The 20249-nt window shown below is 51.5% G+C and overlaps 1 protein-coding gene across 1 annotated transcript in view; it reads left to right on the plus strand.

Moving 5' to 3' along the window:
• Positions 1–20249, plus strand: part of CACNA1D (calcium voltage-gated channel subunit alpha1 D) — a gene marked incomplete at its 5' end in the record, with an annotated part of 318918 nt that overhangs the window by 205143 nt on the left and 93526 nt on the right. The window contains one exon of the mRNA XM_079934343.1: positions 7898–8067. Coding sequence (XP_079790469.1) covers positions 7898–8067 — 170 coding nt within the window. The remainder of the gene's footprint in view (positions 1–7897; positions 8068–20249) is intronic.

Consider the following 20249-nt stretch of genomic DNA (forward strand, 5'->3'; position numbering starts at 1 on the left):
TGCTCTCTCTCCAGGAGTGTTGACTGAGCCAGGGCTCCCAGAGCTGGGGATGGCAGGGCCTGTAAACCCTGGTCAGTGTCAGGGTTCAGGGAGCTGTCTGCAGAGCGTGAGGCACATGCCTGGCTCCTGGGGCGGGGGAAGTTATGTAGGGGCTCCCGGGAGGGAGGCTGGCTGGTTTTGGGGAGTGAAGGTCAGCCTGTGGGGAGATGAGCAGAAAGGGTGCTGTCACCTTTCTCTAAGCCCGAGCTGGGGCTCTGGAAGAAAATCAGGATGCAAGGGTAAACGGTGCTTTCTGCCCTGCCCCTCCCTTCCTGGTCCTGACTAGTAAGTGTCCAGCCTACGCATCGGCTGAGCCAGGAGGCGGAGGGATCGGGAATCCTTTGAAAAGAGCCCTGGGTTTGGAGCCTGGTTCAGAGCCCTTTGTCCTGTTTACCCAGCATGTGACGTGGGAGCAGTAATGTCACCTTGTTGAATCTCGGTTTGGGCCTTTGTGAGACGGGAGTGAAAATCCTGGTCCTGCCTGTGCCTTAGGAGGCAGTGAGGCCTGTGGGCAGCGAATGTAATGACACTCTGAGGGCTCCAAACACACATCCCGATACCAAAGGGGTTCGCTCCGTTCCTGCCGGGGGAAGAGGGCCATGGCCTGACGCGCTCCCCTGCGGGAAACCAAGTCAGCCCGCAGCCGTGCAGACGCAGACCCTCTGGAGCTGCTGGAGGTTGGCCGGGGCCCACGGCCAACGTGCTCGTGGGTGAGAGGCTGCTCAGGGCGGTGAGGGCTCAGGCTGCGCCTGTCTCGGAGCTTCCGCTTGTCCTCTTCTTTGTGTCGCTCCATCTGTGTGAGCCCCGTGGAGGCAGGGAGGGAGCCGGGGGCAGCACCGTTGCTCTGCAGGCAGCACCCCTTGTGACCCTTTCTTCTGAATGCTCTCAGCCCTTCTGCTTCTCGGCTGCCAGCACTAAGAGAGGGCTCCAGGCTGCTGCCCAGGGACAGGAACAGAAAATGAGTAAGGGACCACTTCACAGCAGTTGGGTGTCCTGCATTCCTCTGAGCCACTGAGGAGCCTGGGGAGACTTGAGTTACTGCTACGGTCAAACGCAGCGCAGGGCAAGTGCTGTCCTGAGGGGGGACAGGGTGATGAGGTGTGGCCTGGGGAAGACAGACGGCAAGGTCTTCACCACGTCCTGTGCGCCAGTTTCTCCACCGAGGGCTTAGTCCTTCTACCAAAGGTCCCTGTTGTACCCCTCGAGGGACTTGCTGCTTCCAAGGCTCCCAGTTCCCATTTTTGGTGGACTTGGACTATTAGAAATTTTTTCCTTCTGTTGTGCTGAAAGCAATCTTCTGAAACGTCCATCTACTTCCTGGGGCACACAGCAGGTCTGCTTCCTCTTTTCCATGGCAGCCCTTTCAGAGGTTGAGGACCAGGGACGTGGCTCTTCTGTGACATCTCTTTTCCATCTGACCTCCTGTTTGCCCTTCCTCTGCCCCCTGCCCACCCTGCCTTCTTTCCTGAACATTCAGGCAGGTAATGTTCACCTGGTAGGTGGTGTATCACCTGGCCCTGCAGGAAGGTCCATATTAGCTGAGAAGACAATGGTGGATGTGCCAGACCTAGGGGACCACGTGGAAAGGGTGGAGGTGAAAATGACTAGACTGTATAGTGGAGGGTGGTTGGAGGGGCAACAGTGTCAGGCTTCATAGTTGCTTTTCCAAATGGTGTAAGAAAGTTGGGAATTGTATCAGGACTCTGTTATTTTTTTACTCGCATTTTTATTGATGTTAAATCTAGTCCATCACCCAGGGTTTACCGAATACCTTCTGACCTCCTCTCCAGATTTTCTCCTTACATGATCTCATCTTCACACATCACTCCTAGAAAACAAAGCTGATGGTGACTCTCTCTTATCAAACTACTCTTGGCTCCCCATTGCCTACAGGGAAGCACGTCCCTTAGTTTGGGATTTAAGGCCCTTCCTGGACTGACTATAAGCTGATTTTTTTTTTAATCCTTATCCATTCCTATGTTTACTCTCTTCCTCCTCGGCCTCCTGTGTGCCATGTGGAGGTCCTTAGGAGGGTGGATTTAGGAGCTGGATGGGCTTGTGTGACCAACTTCCCTGACCTCAGTTTCTGTGTAATGAGGGTGATGCCATCCTTGCCTCACCGTTCACACTCTCCAGTGAGGATGACGTGTAAGGAATTGTGCTGGGCTCTGTTGAGGACACCGCTGAGGAGGCTGCAGGGAGAAGGCACGCGTGCAGATCCATGACTGGTGTCAATGAGGAGAGCGCTCTGGTGACTCCAAGGAGGGCAGAGCTCTTTGGCTGGGGTAGCCAGGGAAAGCTGGGTCTCGACAGGTGAGCTGGAATTGAAAGACGGGAGAAGGCTGCTCAGGTGGACAGAGTTCTGTGGACGAAGGCTCACAGGGTTGGCGAAGCAAAGAGGAGTATAGCCAAAGCGCAAGGTGTGCATTTCTGAGAAGGGGAGGTAAGGCTGGAATAGCAGGTCGGGGAAGGCTGGAAGACCTTGAGTGCCAGGCCAGGGTGTTTGACCTTGATTCCTGAGGGCAGCGGTGAGGAGCCCTGAGGCATTCTGAGCAGGACGACACCATGGGGGAGTCCAGGTGCGCAGTGCTGGTGACCAGCCGAGAGGGAGGCAGGCCCTGAGGAAATGCTCCAGCTACAGCCCCTCCAGCTGCCTCGATGGGTGAGGTGTGTGCAGACTGGCCAGCGTGAGACCCTGGGGAGTTGTCAGGTCCAGCTGGCAGGGAGATTCCTCCCTGAGAAATCGTTCCTTACAGGACATAGACCTGGAGGGAATCTAACAACCTGAGACAGAAACTCTACCCCGTAAGCCTGGAAGTCACTAGGGGAAATGGCAGGCTGGTGGTAGGCTGTTCCTGATGCTATCCACAGGCTCAGACGCATTCGTTTCAGGCTTCAGGCCAATCCCAGGAACCGTGGGCTTTCTGTCCTGGTGCTTTCTGGCCTCTTTAAGGAGTAGGGCTCGTTTTGTTGTGCGTTATGTCTTTTTGTAGCTCGTCTCCTGTGTGCCTGCTTGAAGAGGGGCTCTCTCGGAGGAGAGAGATGTGGAAAGAAAGAAATGGACAGCATTGTCCATTCCCACAAGGAGCCTGCAGTCTACCTGGCAAGCGGAAATGAATGTAAAACAACATAAGTTTGCATTTGATTAGAGCGGTTACGTTTTCCAAACACTTTAACAAATTTTTTATTTGGAAGTAATTTCAAATATACAGAAAAGTTGCAAGAATAAGAATATCTTAGTAAGCAATCCAGGTACCCTTTACTCCAATTCACTTAATATTCTATAAATATTTTATCTTGTTTGCTTTTTAATCTGTCTATAGGGGGTGTGGACTGGTTTGTTAAAATATTTTAAAATTCCTTACTGGTTTTAGTTATTCGGGGGCTCACATTATCCCAGATTTGGCCCGTGAGGTGCTTCTCATGCCCCCATCATGTTTGTTTTGTTTTGTTTTGTTTTTTAAGCACTTTCTTACTCTCTTAGTCCTGTGTCTACCCTGCCCCAGCCCTGGAATCAGCCATTTCTCCAAAGACTACTGGTCCTTTTAATGGGAAATGGTAATAGAGACTGAGATCTGGGTGCCAGGTGTGCTCCTGACTACTGGGTCTGGGGGCATCTTTGTTTCTAGATCTTTCCAACAGAGCTAGGAGGTATATGCATTTACATACACGTACCTGCCTTTATACATGTAGTCATATGCATACATCTTTAGAAATCATGAGTTCACATCAGTATCCCAGTTGCAGTCCATCCCCAGAGGGCTCTTTCTAATGGTCCCCTTCCCGTCTTTCTATATCCGTCCTTCCACAGGGAGAACACTGGCTCCCAACTGCATTTACGCATTAACTCATTTGTGAAATCCTGTAATACGTCTAAAATAGTTTCAGCACCGTTTCATCCCTATCACTACAAAAAACCAAACTGACTAAAAAGAGTTGAGCATTTGTCTGTGGTTCTGCCCTTACCCCAGTCCTGTCCAGGATGGAGAGGATGCAGTCAAATGTTCATGAACTACTTGAACTAGTTTTGTCTTTCTCCTTCAGGGTGGTTATGGTATTCATTTGAAGTACAGTCAGATTCATTTGTTTCAGTTCACTTCCACTTTAGGGGTATTTTCCCTCCTTCCTGTCCCTGTTGATTTAATTAAAATTTTAATGTGTAAAACGTTAACATGATTCTAAAAGTCAAAATTATAGAAAAAGTGTCACTCCTACTTCATCCCCTCTGCTCCCTTTGTCCTCATCCTTTATTTTGTGCTTTATCTTTCAGACACATCCTACAGTAGTGTTTGTTTCCTTATTTCCTCTTCTTTTGCGTCCAAAGGGTAGCACAATATATGCGCTTTTTTGTCCAAGCACTTCTTAAAATCTTTTTTCTTGTTTTTTCCCCTTCTGATCTGGAACAGGTAGGCTTCTATCACATGTGGGTTGTCAGATTTCTAAGTCACTTGTGAAAGTCTGCCTATTTCTACCAATAGCTTTGTTACATTAACTTTTATAATAGTGACTTATTTAATCCCTTAGTAATAGGCTTCTAGAATGATAAATTCTTAAGTGAAATGGAAAACTGTTTTTTTCATCGTCCACTGAGGTTGATAAAGATTCAGTGGACTCAGGTGAGATTTCCTGGGATGCAAGGTTTGTTGTGATGGGAATGACTTGTTTTCCACTGAGCAGATAGTGGTACAGGGTTGATGGCGCACTTGCTGGCTTATCAGGGTCGCGCTGAGCCCACTTTGATCCCATGTGTCCTTTTGTGCTTCCCTCTATTCCACTGGCGTCATGCAGCTTAGAGACCATTCAGAGCGGTTTGCAATTTTTCTCCTTTTGGTACTTGAGAAACCTCCTCCAATTGCCTTTTATTCTTCCCAGATTCAACAACTAAATGTTATACATTTGAACTTCACAACTGTGCAGTGCTTTGTGATGTTCACAATAGCATCTTATTGAATGTCTGACTTAATCCCTGTGAGACAGGAGAACAGGTAGCATGTCTGTTTTGCAGGTGAAGAAACTGAAGCTCAGAAAAGGAAAGTGACAGAGTGGGGACTAGAGTCCAGGTCTTCTGACTTAGAGCCCAGAGTGGTCTGGGAGGACCGATGGGACAGCTTAGTTTATCACAAAGAGCCCACCTCCCTTCACTTCCGCCGTGTCTCAGAGCCAGCAGAAGGAGATGTATGCCTTGTCAATCTCAGTTCTGTCCAAATCAGTAAATGTTACGCACCTGCTAAGTATTAGGCCATTCAGAACTGTCTAAAATCAGTTCAGAGCGTTTATGTTAACAGTTTTGTTACATGAACAGTTATAATAGTGATTACTATTTAAAATAAATGGGCTACAAGCCAGGACTTTGCAGCGTTTTTTTGTTTTAAACATTTAAAAAAATTATTTCTTTGGCTGCATCGGGTCTTAGTTGTGACACGTGGGATCTTTCATTGTGGCATGTGGGCTCTTCGTTGCAGCGTGTGGGCTCCAGAGCATGCGGGCTCAGTAGTTGCGGTGTGCAGGCTCTCTAGCTGTTCACTTGGGCTCTAGAGTGCATGGGCTTAGTTGCCCTGTGGCATGTGGGATCTCAGTTCCCTGACCAGGGATCGAACCCACATCCGCTGCACTGGAAGGCAGATTCCTAACCACTGAACCACCAGGGAAGTCCCATCGGCAGTGTTTTGTATTCTCAGAAATTTTAGTCACAGTAGGATTTTACCTATGCACGCTTTGCTGTGTCCCAACAACCAAGAATGTGCAACAGTGATGCAGCTTTTTAGAGAGAGGGGTTTTGGATTTCTAATGTAAAAAAACTTAATGAAATATGATATTAAAGCAAAATCCCCTGTGAAACTTAAGGGTGACTCTCTTGCTATCGTAGTAATTTTCTTTTTCAAGAACTCAGATGATATATGTAGCCAAAATAAGAATACCCTGCTTGTATATAATCATGTGAATTGAATACTCTCAGTTCAGAGTCAAAATATGCAGAAAGATTTGTGCTGGGATACTTTTGGTAAACAATAGAATTGAAGGCCCACAGACTTGGTCTTTATAGTGTATTTAAGAGAATAGATTACATGATGCATTTTCATATTGACACGTGACACTCCAAGGCCTCCACTTGTTCAAGAATGAGATTCTGGTTCAGGTGTGATATTTTCAAAGCTCAGATTCATTTGGTGGACCTACCCCGGACTGAGTTATGCGTGGCCGGTATCTCAGGAAGCCAAGGCTGAGAAGCCCCACGTCATTCTCGGTGTGGTTTGCGTGAGCAGCAAGATGCTGCCTGCAAAGGCCTTTCTGTTTCGAGAGGGAAGGTGTTCTCCCCAGGAGGAAGGGTCCTGGGCTGAGAGTGCAGGAAGCTCCTCTGGTCCTTGATGGGCTTCGGCTCCCCACGCGAACTCCCTGGAGTCAGCTCCCCCGCGAGCCGGGCTCAGGATGCCCCACAGCCTCGCCGCCTCCTCACTTGCCAGTGGGTGAAGGTGGGACAGACCAGCCCTAACAGAGCCAAGGACAGATCCCAGGGCATCTGAAAACTGGGTGATGTGGTCGAAGGGCGATGAGGTTGTCCTTTCTCACGGGGCCGGGGGAGAGGGTGGCAGCTTGGTGAGGATTCTGGTTTCTTACCGGAAGCATTAGTGTCACTGGGTGTTCAAGTGTCGGTTCAGCCCATCGACAGTCCGGAGTTGGGGGGTGGGGAGAGATAGTAGAGGTTGGCTTTTTAGGTAAGCAGGTCACCTCCCCTTCGTCGCTTGGCTTGGGCTGGGTTGGGTTAATGAGGTCCCTGCAAGGGAGATGTGCTGGCTTTGGGCTGGAAGGAAGGCAGACGTAGAGTCCGTCCGCGTTCAGGGGTCTGTGTGCAGAAGCTGCACTGCCTGTCATCTCATCTGCTTTCTTAGCTGCTTTTTAATCATACTTCCTAAATCCATAACACACACAACTTGGCTCCTTTAACAGTTCACGGTTGGAAACGCAGATGGTTCCTTGTATATGAGAATTGGGTAATCATCCACCTGACCTCCTGACTTGCCTGAGCAAGTGTGGGATTCTGTATATACGCAGAGATCCAGGCTTGCAGACGGGAAAGGTAGAGTAAACAACGAACAGTTGGGAACGTTTCCATGTCTGCCAGAGCCTTTCCAGGGCAGGTGTTCCCATAAATGGGCAACAAATCATACTGCCTTTTCCCCTTCTATAGGGAGCACTTCTGGGGAAAAGATCGTGGCGAGAAGCGAGGGTTAAGAAAGATAGCAGTGCTTCGTGGGTGCTCCATTTCTTGTCTGGGAAGGGGGAACGGGGCTGTGAGATGGGTCTGCTATGACCCTGTCCACCACTCTGGCCAGAACTGCAGCGGGTGGGGAGCTGGGGTCTCAGGACTCCTGGTTTGGACAAAGGGGCCAATACACGTTAGGAACACTGAGTGTTCCCTCCAAGTATGGAAGAAGCCCTCTGTGACCACAGCTTGGCCCTCGTGAATCCTTTCTCTCTCGAGCGTGATGCCGGCTATCTGAGGAGACTCTGGGGAGGTGGGGCATCTCTGAGTCCAGGCCCCTGGTGGGGGGTCACGGGCAGCTCGTGGTGTTTGGGGACTCGGCTTGTTGGGAGCACAGAGCTCCTGAAGGGAGTTCGTTTTCTGAGGGACGGTGCATGTGCGTTGGTGTGGTCTCTGCAACTCTGACCCCCACAGTCTTGCTTGGGAAGGCACTGTCGTGTGTCCTGTCCACGTGTGTGGCCCCCGTTGCTGTGCTCGTGTGGCTGTACTCGGTGCCGTGTGTCCTGCTGCAACACTGCTGTGCAGCAGGGCAGACGGCTCTCGGCAAGGGTACCCGGCGACGTCCTGACCTGTGCCTGTTCTCTTTGCCTCCCCCAGAGAATTCTCCAAGGAAAGGGAGAAGGCGAAAGCACGGGGAGACTTCCAGAAGCTGCGGGAGAAGCAGCAGCTGGAAGAGGATCTCAAGGGCTACTTGGATTGGATCACCCAAGCAGAAGATATTGATCCCGAGAACGAAGAAGAAGGAGGAGAGGAAAGCAAACGAAATAGTAGGTGGCGCCCCTCCTGCTCGGGACCAGACAGAGCCTGTGTGCCCTTCAGATGCCCGCCCACGCAGGTGTCTCTCCCTCTGACCTGGTCTGAGGCTGAGGCCTCCTCCCGGCCCTCCGGTTCCCTGACCTGCACATCAGCGAGAGCTGTGCGTTTACACCGACTCTGGATTTCTGCCTGGGGTGTGGGCTTTAGATGCGTATCTCGTCTTGTGGCTTTGTGGTCGGGGCGGGTCAGCCGGATGTGCCGTGTGCCCCTCTGGAATGGAGTAAGCACCTTCTCTGTGGCAGGGGTGCAGTAAGACACCCTTGCGCCAGAGGAGATGAAGTTGTGCTTCCTCAATTCAGAGCGAGTTATTGGAAGGGGCCTTGAAGAGCAGGGCGCCTTCGTCCCTTCTGCTCCTTGCAGTGGCCCCCACCTGCACCAGCTGGGGGACACCACACGCTTAGCCCATCACCGGCCAGGAAGACAGCAATTCACTGTTTAGGGCGGTGTGAGGAGGCGTGTGAGTCAGCGGGGCCGCTCCAGAGCCCGTCCAGCTGGTACCCCACACGGGGACGCCGGGCATTGCTCGGTCCAGCACTGGAGTTCACTGTCATTGTCAACCACAGCCTGTCTTTCATCGTGTGCTCTTCTTGCTCTTACTCTTCCTGAGGCCACCTGTGCCTCAGGTAAAAGTGGAAATCGAAGTCCGGCGGTGGAGTCGACTAAGGTGTTGGTGATGTGTTGCAGATCTAGACTAGTTGATAGTAAAGACCGAGGGCGCTGGTCCACTGAGAGGCCTGGGGACGCAGGTTAGGCCCCGCCCCGTGGAAGATGGCTGGGTAGGCCCCCCCGGAGCGGAGCCCCTCCAACTTCATGCAGTCAGCCCCTCGTTCAGCAAGGCTGGGTGCGGGATGCCGGGCGGACCCGTGACGGGGGAGGACATGGTTTGCTCCTCCTGGGGAGGGCGGGCCCGCACACAGGTGAATGCGGCACGAGGAGACGGAGATGCGGGTCCGGCGAGGAGGCAGGCAGTGTGCCCAGAGGAGGAAGGGATGGCCTAGGGGTCTACGGCATAGCTGTGGGCTCGCGGGACCTGGGCCTTGAAGGACAAATGGACCTGAGATGTGTCAGGAAAAGCAATCTGAGTCGAGGCAGTGGCATGAGAAGGACGTGGAGGTGGGCAGACAAAGGCTCGGGGAGGCCGTGATGGGCTCTTCCTTCAGCTGGAGACCCGAGGGTGTGCAGGTGAGGGTGGGACGAAGCAGGGAGGGTGGCCGAGTGGAAGCTGAGGCTGAGCCCCAGGGTGGAGGGGATTCTTGAGCAAGACGGCCTTCGCGATTCTCCAAGCCTGGGACTCTGAGTCTGTGCTTCCGTGGAGAGGATTTCCTGTCATCAGGGATGCGCACTTGACTCAGTCCTGTATGCTAATGGCGGGGGAGGCCGGTGCACGCAGGCCCCCTGCTTCCCAGGCTGCACGACTGCCTCCTCAAGGAAAGCCTGGGGGTTGCCCCCTGAGGCCGAGGGAACTGGGGAGATCTCTAGACTAGGTTTGTCGACTATGGGATGAGAGTTTCTAAGTGGACGTTCATGGGAGTTCCACACCCGTGACGTGACCGCTTTGTGATGAGGTGTAAGGAGTGTCTGCATGTCTTCGGCGCAGCTCTGTCTGGGGCGTTCACACCAGAATCCCATGACCTTCGCAGAGCTTCTGCCCCTACAGCATGGCCAGCACAAGCCTGCAGCTCAGGGCTGCCTGCCCCCCTCTTTCCCTCTTTGTTCCCAAGCTGCAGTGTTGACGCTGCCCTGCAGAGGACCACCAGCCCCCTGCCCTGCTCTCCTAAGCCCAGCCCGTCACCTGTTCTGTGTAAACGGGCAAAGGTCTTGTCCTCTCTCTGGAGCAGAGCACCTTGCCCAGCCAGCGTAGGTGTGTCCTGTAGGGGCCGAGCAGGGCCCTCTTTTGTAGGTGGATGTCCTTTTGTCTCCTCATTGCTCCACCTCTAGAAACAGACAGGGGTCTACCTTAGCAGAGCCAACATCTGTTGTGCTAGATGTTTCTATGGCCCGTGATTTGAGGAGTAGGGGTTTTTGCTGGACTTGAGCCATTGTCTCCCAGTCATCCTGAGGGTCCACTCTTGTGTCCTAGCCCGTTTGCTGTGTTCTGCCACTGCCTGTAAGGGAACGTCTAATGGCAAAATCAGTGCCTCTACCTTTGGAGACCTTGCTGTGGTACCTTAGTATGAGACAGAGGGGAGAAACTGGCATCTTAACCCAGGGCCTGCTGTCCGCTGTGGGAGCCCAGAAGGACACGGGGGTGCGGGCTGTGGGGGAAGCAGGGAAGGCCCCGCGGAGAGGCCGTGTCCCTGCTGCGCTCTGAGGGATGAACAGCCTTTGGCTATGGAAGGTTGGCGGGGGAGTGCTTTTTAGGCTGAGGAAATGGCATAAGCAAGGTGCAGAGGTACACATGTTCAAAACCCTTAAGTGCATTGCTTAGTAGAGTAATCAAGGAAAGAAATAAAGCCCCCTTAAAAGTTGCAGAGCCTCAGAATTCACTGTGCAACTGGTGCTCCAATGCCCAGAAAGCTACGCCGTGTCTCAGGGACGTCAGCATCATGGCTTCTGCTCTGCGCAGTGATGTCCAAGTGAACGTGCAGGACCAGCTCGGTGCTTGGTCCAGAAAGGCACCTCCTTCCAGCGCCCCCTGGCTTTTCATCGGCTCCTTTGCCAGGTGCCGGGGTGTCCTGTGGAGCGAGGCTTACAGTATTTCCCCAGTTGTCAGAGTCCCAGAGCCTTGACGGATGACGGTTGGAAATGAAGACGTAAATCCCAGGCTGTGGGAACCGTGTTGAGGTTTAACTGATTTGAGAAGAGACCCCAAGCCTCCTCCCAAGGAGCACCTTCCCTGCAGCCCAGACCTTCTGGAGGAGCAGTGCTGTCAGGGTTTCCCTGGGGCCTCCCGTGGCCGCCAACCGTTTCCTCCTTGCCACAGCCAGAAACACAGGGGAGAATGGCTCACCTCGGCCCACGTGGTCCTCCTCGCCAGCGAACAGTGGCTGACTTACCACCTGCACACACCAGGTCTGGTCTCTGTTACCTGTTGGCAGGCAGTGAAGTGTGGGCATTGCCACTGTCCTCCCCGAGTGTGTGAGACTCACCCCCGACCCCAGCCCTGCCCTGCATTCTCTCTGGAAAACGGGTGGGGCACTCGCTCGGGCTCCTGACTGTGTCCACACTGTCTCAGGATGCTAACTCCATCGACTGTCCTTTTCAGTTGGGTCATGGATGCGTTGGGACAGTTTCTTCCCAGACATTCAGGAATTAACTGACAGTGTGAGAAGAAGCCTCCCTGATGGCTGAGGCTCAGCCTAGACCAAGGGGACTCTTGGAAGCCATTAATAACAGCAGGTGTCTTAAGCCCAACGAAGGCAGGGGCGGGGCCAGGAGGCACGTTGATGTCCCTTCTCTGGAGTTGGCTGCAGCTGAGTTTGGTGACTTGGAATTTGGACTGGAGTATTAGGCACATCACCGAACATCTCTGAGCCCCAGTTTCCTTGCCTGCAGGAAGGGGCAAAAGCTATTTGCTCACAGAGTTGTCATGAGGGTTAAATGTTCGATAACTGGTGAGAGTCGTCATAGCTGTCACAGTACTTGCTGCTGCTGTTGTCATTAAACTCCAAGAAAACTTGACCTAAACAGAATTCTTTTTGGAGAAGTACTAGACCTCTACTCAACCTGAGGATGAGGACCCCTTTTCGGATCATCCCTGTACTTTCATATTGAAGAACTATAAGGTTCTCAAGTGTTGACGGAAAACAAATCTGTTGACTCGGTCACTTTCGAGATATGGTAGCACAGCCTTCTGGCCTTTGAAGTCCATTTCTAGTTTGGTGATGCTTGGTGTCAGAGAACAGATGTCAAATCAGGTGCTTGGAGGGGCACTCACATTATCTTTTCTCTCTGATCTACTGTCTGCATCTGTGGTACCCAACTCTGGCTGTATTGGGTTGGCCAAAAGGTTCATTCGGTTTTTTCTGTAAGATGGCTCTGGTAGCACTTAGTTGTCTTCAACTTCATTCAAAACCATTTTGTTAGACTGTATGTGACCGCTGTCATATCAGTGTGCATTTAAAAAAAGACATCAAAATTGGTGAGTTTTTGTGTAGCCATTTTAATATTGAAGATGGAAGAGAAAAGCAACATTTTCGGCATATCATGCTTTATTATTTCAAGAAAGGTAAAAATGCAACCGAAATGCAAAAAAAAGATTTGTGCAGTGTATGGAGAAGGCGCTGTGACCGATCGAACGTGTCAAAAGTGGTCTGCGAAGTTTCACGCTGGAGATTTCCTGCTAGACGATGCTCCACGGTCAGGTAGACCATGAGGTTGAAGTTGGTAGTGATCAAATCGAGACATTAATTGAGAACGATCAATGTTATACCACGTGGGAGATAGCCAACATACTCGAAATATCCGAATCAAACGTTGAAAATCATCGGCACCAGCTGGTATGTTAATTGCTCTGATGTTTGGGTTCCACATAAGTTAAATGAAAAAAGGCTTCTTGACCGTATTTCCACATGCGATTCTCTACTTAAACGTAATGAAAATGTTCTGTTTTTAAAACAAATTGTGATGGGCGATGAAAAGTGGATACTGTACAATAATGTGGAACAGAAGAGATCATGGGGCAAGGGAAATGAACCACCACCAACCACACCAAAGGCCGGTCTTCATCCAAAGAAGGCGATGTTGTGTATATGGTGGGATCGGAAGGGAGTCCTCTGTTATGAGCCCTTTCTGGAAAACCAAACGGTTAATTCCAACAAGTACTGCTCCGAATTAGACCAACTGAAAGCAGCACTTGACGAAAAGCGTCCAGAATTAATCAACATAAAACGCATAATCTTCCATCAGGATAATGCAAGACCACGTGTTTCTTTGATGACCAGGCAAAAACTGTTACAGCTTGGCTGGGAAGTTCTGATTCACCCACCGTATTCAGCAGACATTGCACCTTTGGATTTCCGTTCATTTAGGTCTTTACAAAATTCTCTTAATGGATAAATTTCCAGTTCCCTGGAAGACTGTTAAAAGGCACCTGGAACAGTTTTTTGTTCAAAAAGATAAAAAGTTTTGGGAAGATGGAATTATGAAGTTGCCTGAAAAATGGCAGAAGGTAGTGGAACAAAAGGCTGAATACATTGTTCAATCAAGTTCTTGGTGAAAATGAAAAATGTGTCTTTTATTTTTGCTTAAAAACCAAAGGCACTTTTTGGCCAACCCAATACGTGACAGTCACCTGGGGAGTGAGGATGCATCCTGGTGCCGTGCCCCACCCCACACTGATTCACTGGTCTGTGGTGGCACCCACACATGGCTCCCTGGAGGTTCCAGTGTGACACCAGCGTTGGGGACTCCTGAATGCCAGCACGCTGAATATCACACTTGGAAGAAGACAGAAGGAGAGACATTCCTTCCTTTATGCCTGTCTGGTAGCTACGGTGACAGGTAGCTCTGGCTTTGTGCGTCCACAGATTACGTACAACGCCATTTCCCTAAATTTCCTGATAGAAAGCTGGTGTTACACAATTAACTGAATGGGCAAGATTCCCTTGGAAGTTAGTTCCTCAGCTTTTGGGAAATTTTCAAGGATAATTTATTTAACTTTTTGCTGAGCTTCAAGTTTCTTAAGAGGCTCTGCCGAATCTCAAAGTGATGTTTTTAGACGTATGCAGCTGCTTCTGAGTTAACAATGGAGTTTTGCTGGGACCATTAAAATCTGAAAGCCTGAAATTCTATTTTAAACTCTTCTCATTGTCAGCGATTAGTTTTTTTTAAAAAGTAGCATTAAAAATAATGTAATCCTTTTCAAGGAAGCTCATTCTAAGATTCTGGCCAGAAAAGCAAGGCATTTTACTGTGGGAACTGTGAATGATCAATAATCCCTGTAAGTGGGAGTATTTGATGCCCAAAGAAAGAGAGGGGAGGAGACCTGAAACTCCAACTCTGACCACTGGGGAGAGCCTGTGTCTTCTGTTCATCAGATCAGCTGTCCTGGAGGCTGTGAGCATTGTTCCTGCCCGCCTCGCGCTGGGAAGCTGCCCCCTCAGTGTACAAGGTTGTCATAGCTGGCACCCCCCTGCTGCACATGCCACCTTGATGCCTTTGACTGCAATGTTTGATTTGCGGGGTGGGCAGAAAACCAGAGATGCCGTAGCTGTTTGCAAGCACAAGGCGTGGGGATTTATTGGTCCTGTTTGAAAGGTTGTGTCTTCAAATTTTGATTTCTAAAACTGCTTTCCGCACAGTCAGACCACCTCAGGGTGCAAGTTCAAAATGGGAAACATTCAAGTAAAAGGTGTAAAGCAAACAGCAGCAGTTAGAGCTGCATATGGTAAACATGCATCCAGGACAGCCGCCCTCTCTGGAGAGGGCCCGGTGCTGGAGTTACGGGAGACACCCGCTCCCCTGGGCGGTACTGGGAGCCGTCGTCTGCCCGGGGCTGGCCTCACAGGAGCTGGTGGGAGCCGGACCTGGGGATGGTTGCCCCACCATGATAAGGAAGGCGGGCACTCCAGCCAGGTTTGTGGAGTCCCGACTCAGGGTGGTGTTTGTTTTTAATATACTTTGATTACATAAGCAATGTTTGCCCACTGTAAGGAATTCATATAATATCAAAGTTTAGAAAATAAGACCATTCTCTCATCCCTCTTCTTAGAGGGAAGCAGGTGTGGCAACGGGGGCCTGTTCTTTCCGGCCTCATCTGTGCACGCGAGAACCTGCATTTGCACAGACAGCACGCTCACTGGTCCCCACCGTTAGATCGCCCAGCACAAATGGTCCTGTAACTTGCCCCTTTCACTGAACCGTGTGCCGTAGACATCTTTCTGTGTTTTTTTAGACAACATTTTGGCTATTTTCAATAAGTGGCAGTTTAAATCTGCCGCAGTGGACTGGGTAATCTATAGGGCACGTGGAGGCTGCAGCAGTTGTCAGAGTTGGAGTTTTATGCTTGTTTGTGTGATTGTCTGGTTGCTCTCTTCCTGTGCCACGAGACTGGGAGCTCCGTGGGGGCAGGAATGGGGTCTGCTTCTATTCTGCACGGGGTGGCTGGCCCCTGGCACAGTCTTTGTCACACGTACAAGCTCGCAGTGGTTACCTGTTGAGTGAAATAGCACCAGATAATCTCTGTCACAGGCTTCCTCTGTGCCAGACACTACTCTAAAGGCAGTGGGTACGTGAGTCTGTTACTCCTCACACAGCTCTGAGACCAATAACTTGACAGAGGAGGAAGACGAGTAAGCAGCCTCCCAGGGCCGCATGCCTGCTAAGTGGCAGAGCTGGGATTCCAGCCAAGGTTTTGCCACAGTCTGCCTGTTCGCCGCCACTCATCCCCCCAAATGCAGCAGTTGGGCGACCACCCGTGCCCTTCGTCCCATGGGAGCGATTACCAGGAAGGGTTTTGCTGGGGCCCAGAGGAGGCCCGTTTCAGAAATGGACGTGTTATGCCGAGCGGTACCACTTCCCGTTCCCACCAGCCGTGCGTGCAAGTTTCCCCCGCGCCCTTGCCCACCCACCATTCCTTTCGCTGCCCTTGCACTGCCCAGGGGCGTGTGGCCTCAACACCAGAGTGGCCGTTGTATCACAGAGCTGCGTGGGGCTGGAGACCCTAGAATCATTTTCTTGTGCCCCAGTGGCCACAGGGGAGTTGTCATGGTTGACTACGCCCCGCCCATGCTTGTATCGCTGTATTTCACCATATTTACAATTCACCTCTTAGAACAACTCTGTGAAGTGCAGGGCCAACTGTTATTAGCCTGTTACAAGTGAAGAAACTAAGGTTTCACCTTCGTACCACCATCAGGTACCACGTCCCCAGTCGTTCAGCCAGTAAGTGGCAGGGCTGGGATTAGACCTGGTCTGTCCAGGTCCAGAGACCACCACTTGAACCCCTAGTGTCCTGCCTCATATAGTGATGCTGGCTGGACTCACAGAGCCAGTCAGCACCCAAGACTCCTGCTGAAGTGCCCTCTCCCTAACGCCCTTCTTACAGGGGAAGCCAGACCTTGGGAACCTTTGTCCAGAGTGGGTTAGTTGGTTGTTTATTTAGGACAGGTTTTCGAAGACCGGCGTTATGTATACTAGCTACAGAAGGTGCACGTCCGCTCTCCCCGTCAGACCCTGAACTATGGGTTTCTCCGTGCAAGGGGGGTAGTTTTGGGGTTTGTGTATCAGAGCCCGTGGATGGGACCACCTCTGGCGTCCTCGGGCCTGCTGGCATCGCTGTTGCTGCTCTCTACTGAAGCATAATGGAATTGCCTGTGTTCCACCCAAGGGGTCACATTGGCCGACCTGCTAAATGAGGATAAGAAGAAAAGGAGGTTTTGCGGCTTTCGCCAACACAGGGCTAAAGATCACGGTAAAATGCTGAGATTGAACTTTCTCTTTGGGAGACTCTTCTCCCCAGACTTCTGATGCCTTTTCCTTACACGCGGGCATGGTGTGAGGTGCATGTGCTGTGTGCTGTGTTTGTAAGATGCCTATGTTTTCATTTGATTTCTTTGAAACTTGGCTGTGTTGTTTTCCTCTTGTCTTTCCCCCAGATGTGTGACTTAGCCAACATAGCATTGCAGTTTCCTCTGTTTGAACTGTACCTTTTAAAGAAGCAGCTGAACCAACTCAGAAAATTTATTTAATTCCGCACGAATATTCTTAGACTGGAAGACAGACTTTTTAAACACTTTCCCCCAAATGATGCTTTTTAATCTAAACTGTTTGGAAATTCCAATGGTGTTATTTGATTGATTTTTTTCTTTTCCAGGTTACATGTTTCACATGGCCTCTGGGTCTTCCAATCTCTGGCTGGTTTGCCCAGGACCAGGCTAAAGCTAGTAGTGTCAGTTTCGAGAATGAAGTTAAAAGCAGACTTCTAGGATGCTACGATTTGGGGGCCCTTGCCTTTACAAGTGGGAATGGGGAAAGGGCTTATGTAGGAAACAGCTGAGTATCTATCTGTGCTCTAGACTAATGCTTAACATAGCCCCTCATCAGAAGCCCTGGAGTTGGCGTCAGGACCATCCCCATGCAGGGCAGTTATGCAAACAACTGGCGTCCTGCCCTGCCTGCCCGAGCCACTCCTGTGGTCCCGCAGCAGCACAAGGCTTTGCCTGTGCACTCCTGGTTAGTGTCACCGAGGTCAGCCCTGGCCAGACGACTTTGGAGGAGTCTGTGTGAGAAAATTCAGACTTAGGGACACAAAGCCAGCCGCTGGGAGAGCAGAGGGTTCACGTTGCCCTGTTTGCTGAAGCGTGGTCTCAGCCACTCGTGGGAATGCCGAGCGCAGCGGTGATGGGAACTGGACTTGAACAAGTCCTGGATGGGCCGAATGAAGGTTGTATTAGATTCCTACTCTCTTCAGAAGGCCCGGAAGTGGGAAGGGACACTGAGTGTGAGATGTGAGCCCTGCGTCACTCTGAGAGCATGTGGTGGCCCCGAGAGGAGGAACCTGCCTGGGACCGGGAGCAGGTCTGGGGGCAGAGACAGAGCTGACTCTCGCGACTTTAGTGCCCGCAGAGGTTCGTGAAGAAGCTTGGTGCGGCTCTGAAGGCCGCCGCAGGAAAAATGGGCTTCAGCTAAGCAGGAAATGTTGTGATGGCCACGAGAAATAAGTTTTCAAAGACTGACGCCTACAAGCTCCGGTGGGTCGTCACGAGCAGATGAGTGGTTCCCGTCCTAGGGGAGCAGACACCCCTCCTTGGGCACGTAGATGCCCGTCCTTAGCGGGGCCTTGGGCCTCGTGGCTTTTCAAGGATTCTTGAGGCTTCTGGGTGAGCCTTGAGGTCTGCAGGAAGAGGAAGCAGCCTAATGTTTTCAGGAAACTTTCTGTATTTTGTTGGGGTCGGGGGGTCTTTTATTGACTGAGCTACCTAGGAACCCTAAAGAAGGCCCCTGACATTCCTGGTGATGCTAGTGCGGTTGGAGCCCTTGTCGGGATGCTGTGTTCCCCATGTCACTGGTCATACAGAAACAGTTACTATCAGGGCACGATTCTTGCTTTAGACACAGAAACCTTGGTCTGGCCTTGACCCACATTCTCCAGCACTAGTCTGGCTTCTTTACAGCAACGAGAGTCCGTTAGCCTGTGACGGCTGAGCGTGTTACCACTAGCAAGCACAGGCAGATTCCTCCAGGGGATGTCATGGCACTGCCCGTGCTTGTCATGAAAATAAGATAAAAACACGAGATCTTGGCTTTGGAGCCCCTGTCCCCAAGGAGGGCAGCCATGATCCTGCCACTGCTCAGCTGTCTAACCTCACCGCCACCCCCTGCCTTTGAAAGGAAAGAGTGAGAAGCTTTAGGCTGCTGGGGCGTGGAGAGAAGTGCTAGAAGAGACCCGTGAGGGTGCAAGAAAGCCTGTCCCGTGGAGAACAGGGGAGCGAGGGTCCTAGAGGCCCAGGACATGTGTGAGCGAGGCTGTCCCAAGAGGAGGCTGGCGAGCTCCAGGCTCACTTGGCAAGGGTCCCCGTGGTTCCTGGCCCCGTGGCTGGCAGAGGTCTCTCGGGGGCTGCTCCCTCCTGTGCTGTTCCACTCTCCAGGGCGCTCTGCCCGGAGGTGACTTGGACCCAGTTCTCATGGGCCAACTGCTGGCCTCCTGGCCACCCTCCTGAGGGGTGGGCAGCAGCTTCCCAGTACTGCTCATGTCTTGCTCTCCTTGCTGAGCTGTGGGGGAATGCAAGGGAAACCCCCTTGGTGCTGGGAGTGAAATCAGACAGCCTGTGGGTGTTTCCTCTTTACAGCAGTTCTGTCAGGTCAGAGGTAAATTGGTCTTAGAGGTGCAGTTGCCCAACAGCTCATTTATAGATTTGGTAACTAAGCCCCGGGAGAAAGGGGACTTGTCCCCGTACCACCGATGGCAGAGACCGAGCTTCTCTGACTTCTGTCCTAGAGGCTTTGGGCTCAGTAGCCTCCGTCACTCAAGGAGGTTAGTCTGAGATTTTGCTGTGCCTGTTAGTAGTGAAGATAATTTGGGGGCTGCCTATTTGGACCCACACAGAGGCTCATTCAGACCCCTGAGCGTGCGTACCCATGCACGTGTGCATGCGTGTATTTGTGTGTTGACTTCCCTCTGAATTCACAAACCAGGCAGATATAGTTGAGAATTACGTCGTCCTTCAGAGAGAAGGTAGATAGAGGAATGTTGGCACGGTGGTGAGGACGGTGCTGTGCTAGCCTGAGAAACAGCGTGTTTCCCTGGTTTATTTTGCGTGGCATTACCCATGATGGCGTCCAGGCCCTACAATTAGATCCTAAAGAGAAATAGTGTGACCCGCTATCCACAGAGAGTGCTCCTAGCGGGGGCCAAGCCCAGGCTGCCTGGGTGGCCCTGGCAACTCTCACTTGCAGTCCAGGGTGTGCTGGGCTCCTGGCTGGCTGGCACCATCCCCTCGCCGACAGCAGCACCTCTGGGCCCCTTCTCAGCGCACACACACTCAAAGCCTGAGGGTCTGCCCTGGAGCTCTCCCCAGAGATCCCAGTACCTGGAATCAACTGCAAAGCGTAGGCCCTGAGCTACCCCAGATTTTCCGCAGGCAGATTGCAGGGCAAGTCAGCATCCTGGCACGGGCGACAGGCTTGTTCTAGTGCCTGGTTTCAGCTGGAGTCATTGAAAAGTGTTTTCAAATTCATGTTTTAAAAATGAAAATTTCCTCAACAAAGCTCTAAAGTTTCCTGAAACGTGTAAAGGAAAAGGACTAATAGCCTCTCTGCATGCAGATGGCCCCGGCTTCTTCTGCAGGAGGGTCTGGTGCCTGTAGGTCTGAAGGGGTCTCTCTGTTGCAGCCCTAATTAGGCCTAGCCGCTGGTCAGCAGTGAATGCTGACTCCCTGCTCAAGGCGACAGAGAGGTCACCCTGAATGGGGCAGATCTGATGCTGCGGCAGCCGGTTAGGGAGAGGGGCACATGTTCTGATCATTCGTCCTTGGGTTTACTTACTTGGGCTTTTATAATTCTTTCTGTTTGCATTTTTATGAAGTCCCAGTAGTCCCCGTGCCACCTGCATTTTTGTACTCCCCACATTTGCTGGGCTGATCTCCTGGAAGTGGTCTGGCTAATTAGGACCAGACAGCAAGGCTGGTGGGTAACACGCTTGCCTGGTTTTTGGAACTTTTTGATTTATGGAGTTTTAAGTATATCCCCATAC

The sequence above is a fragment of the Stenella coeruleoalba genome (genome assembly GCF_951394435.1).
Source record: "Stenella coeruleoalba genome assembly, chromosome: 10".
Taxonomy (NCBI): Eukaryota; Metazoa; Chordata; class Mammalia; order Artiodactyla; family Delphinidae; genus Stenella; species Stenella coeruleoalba.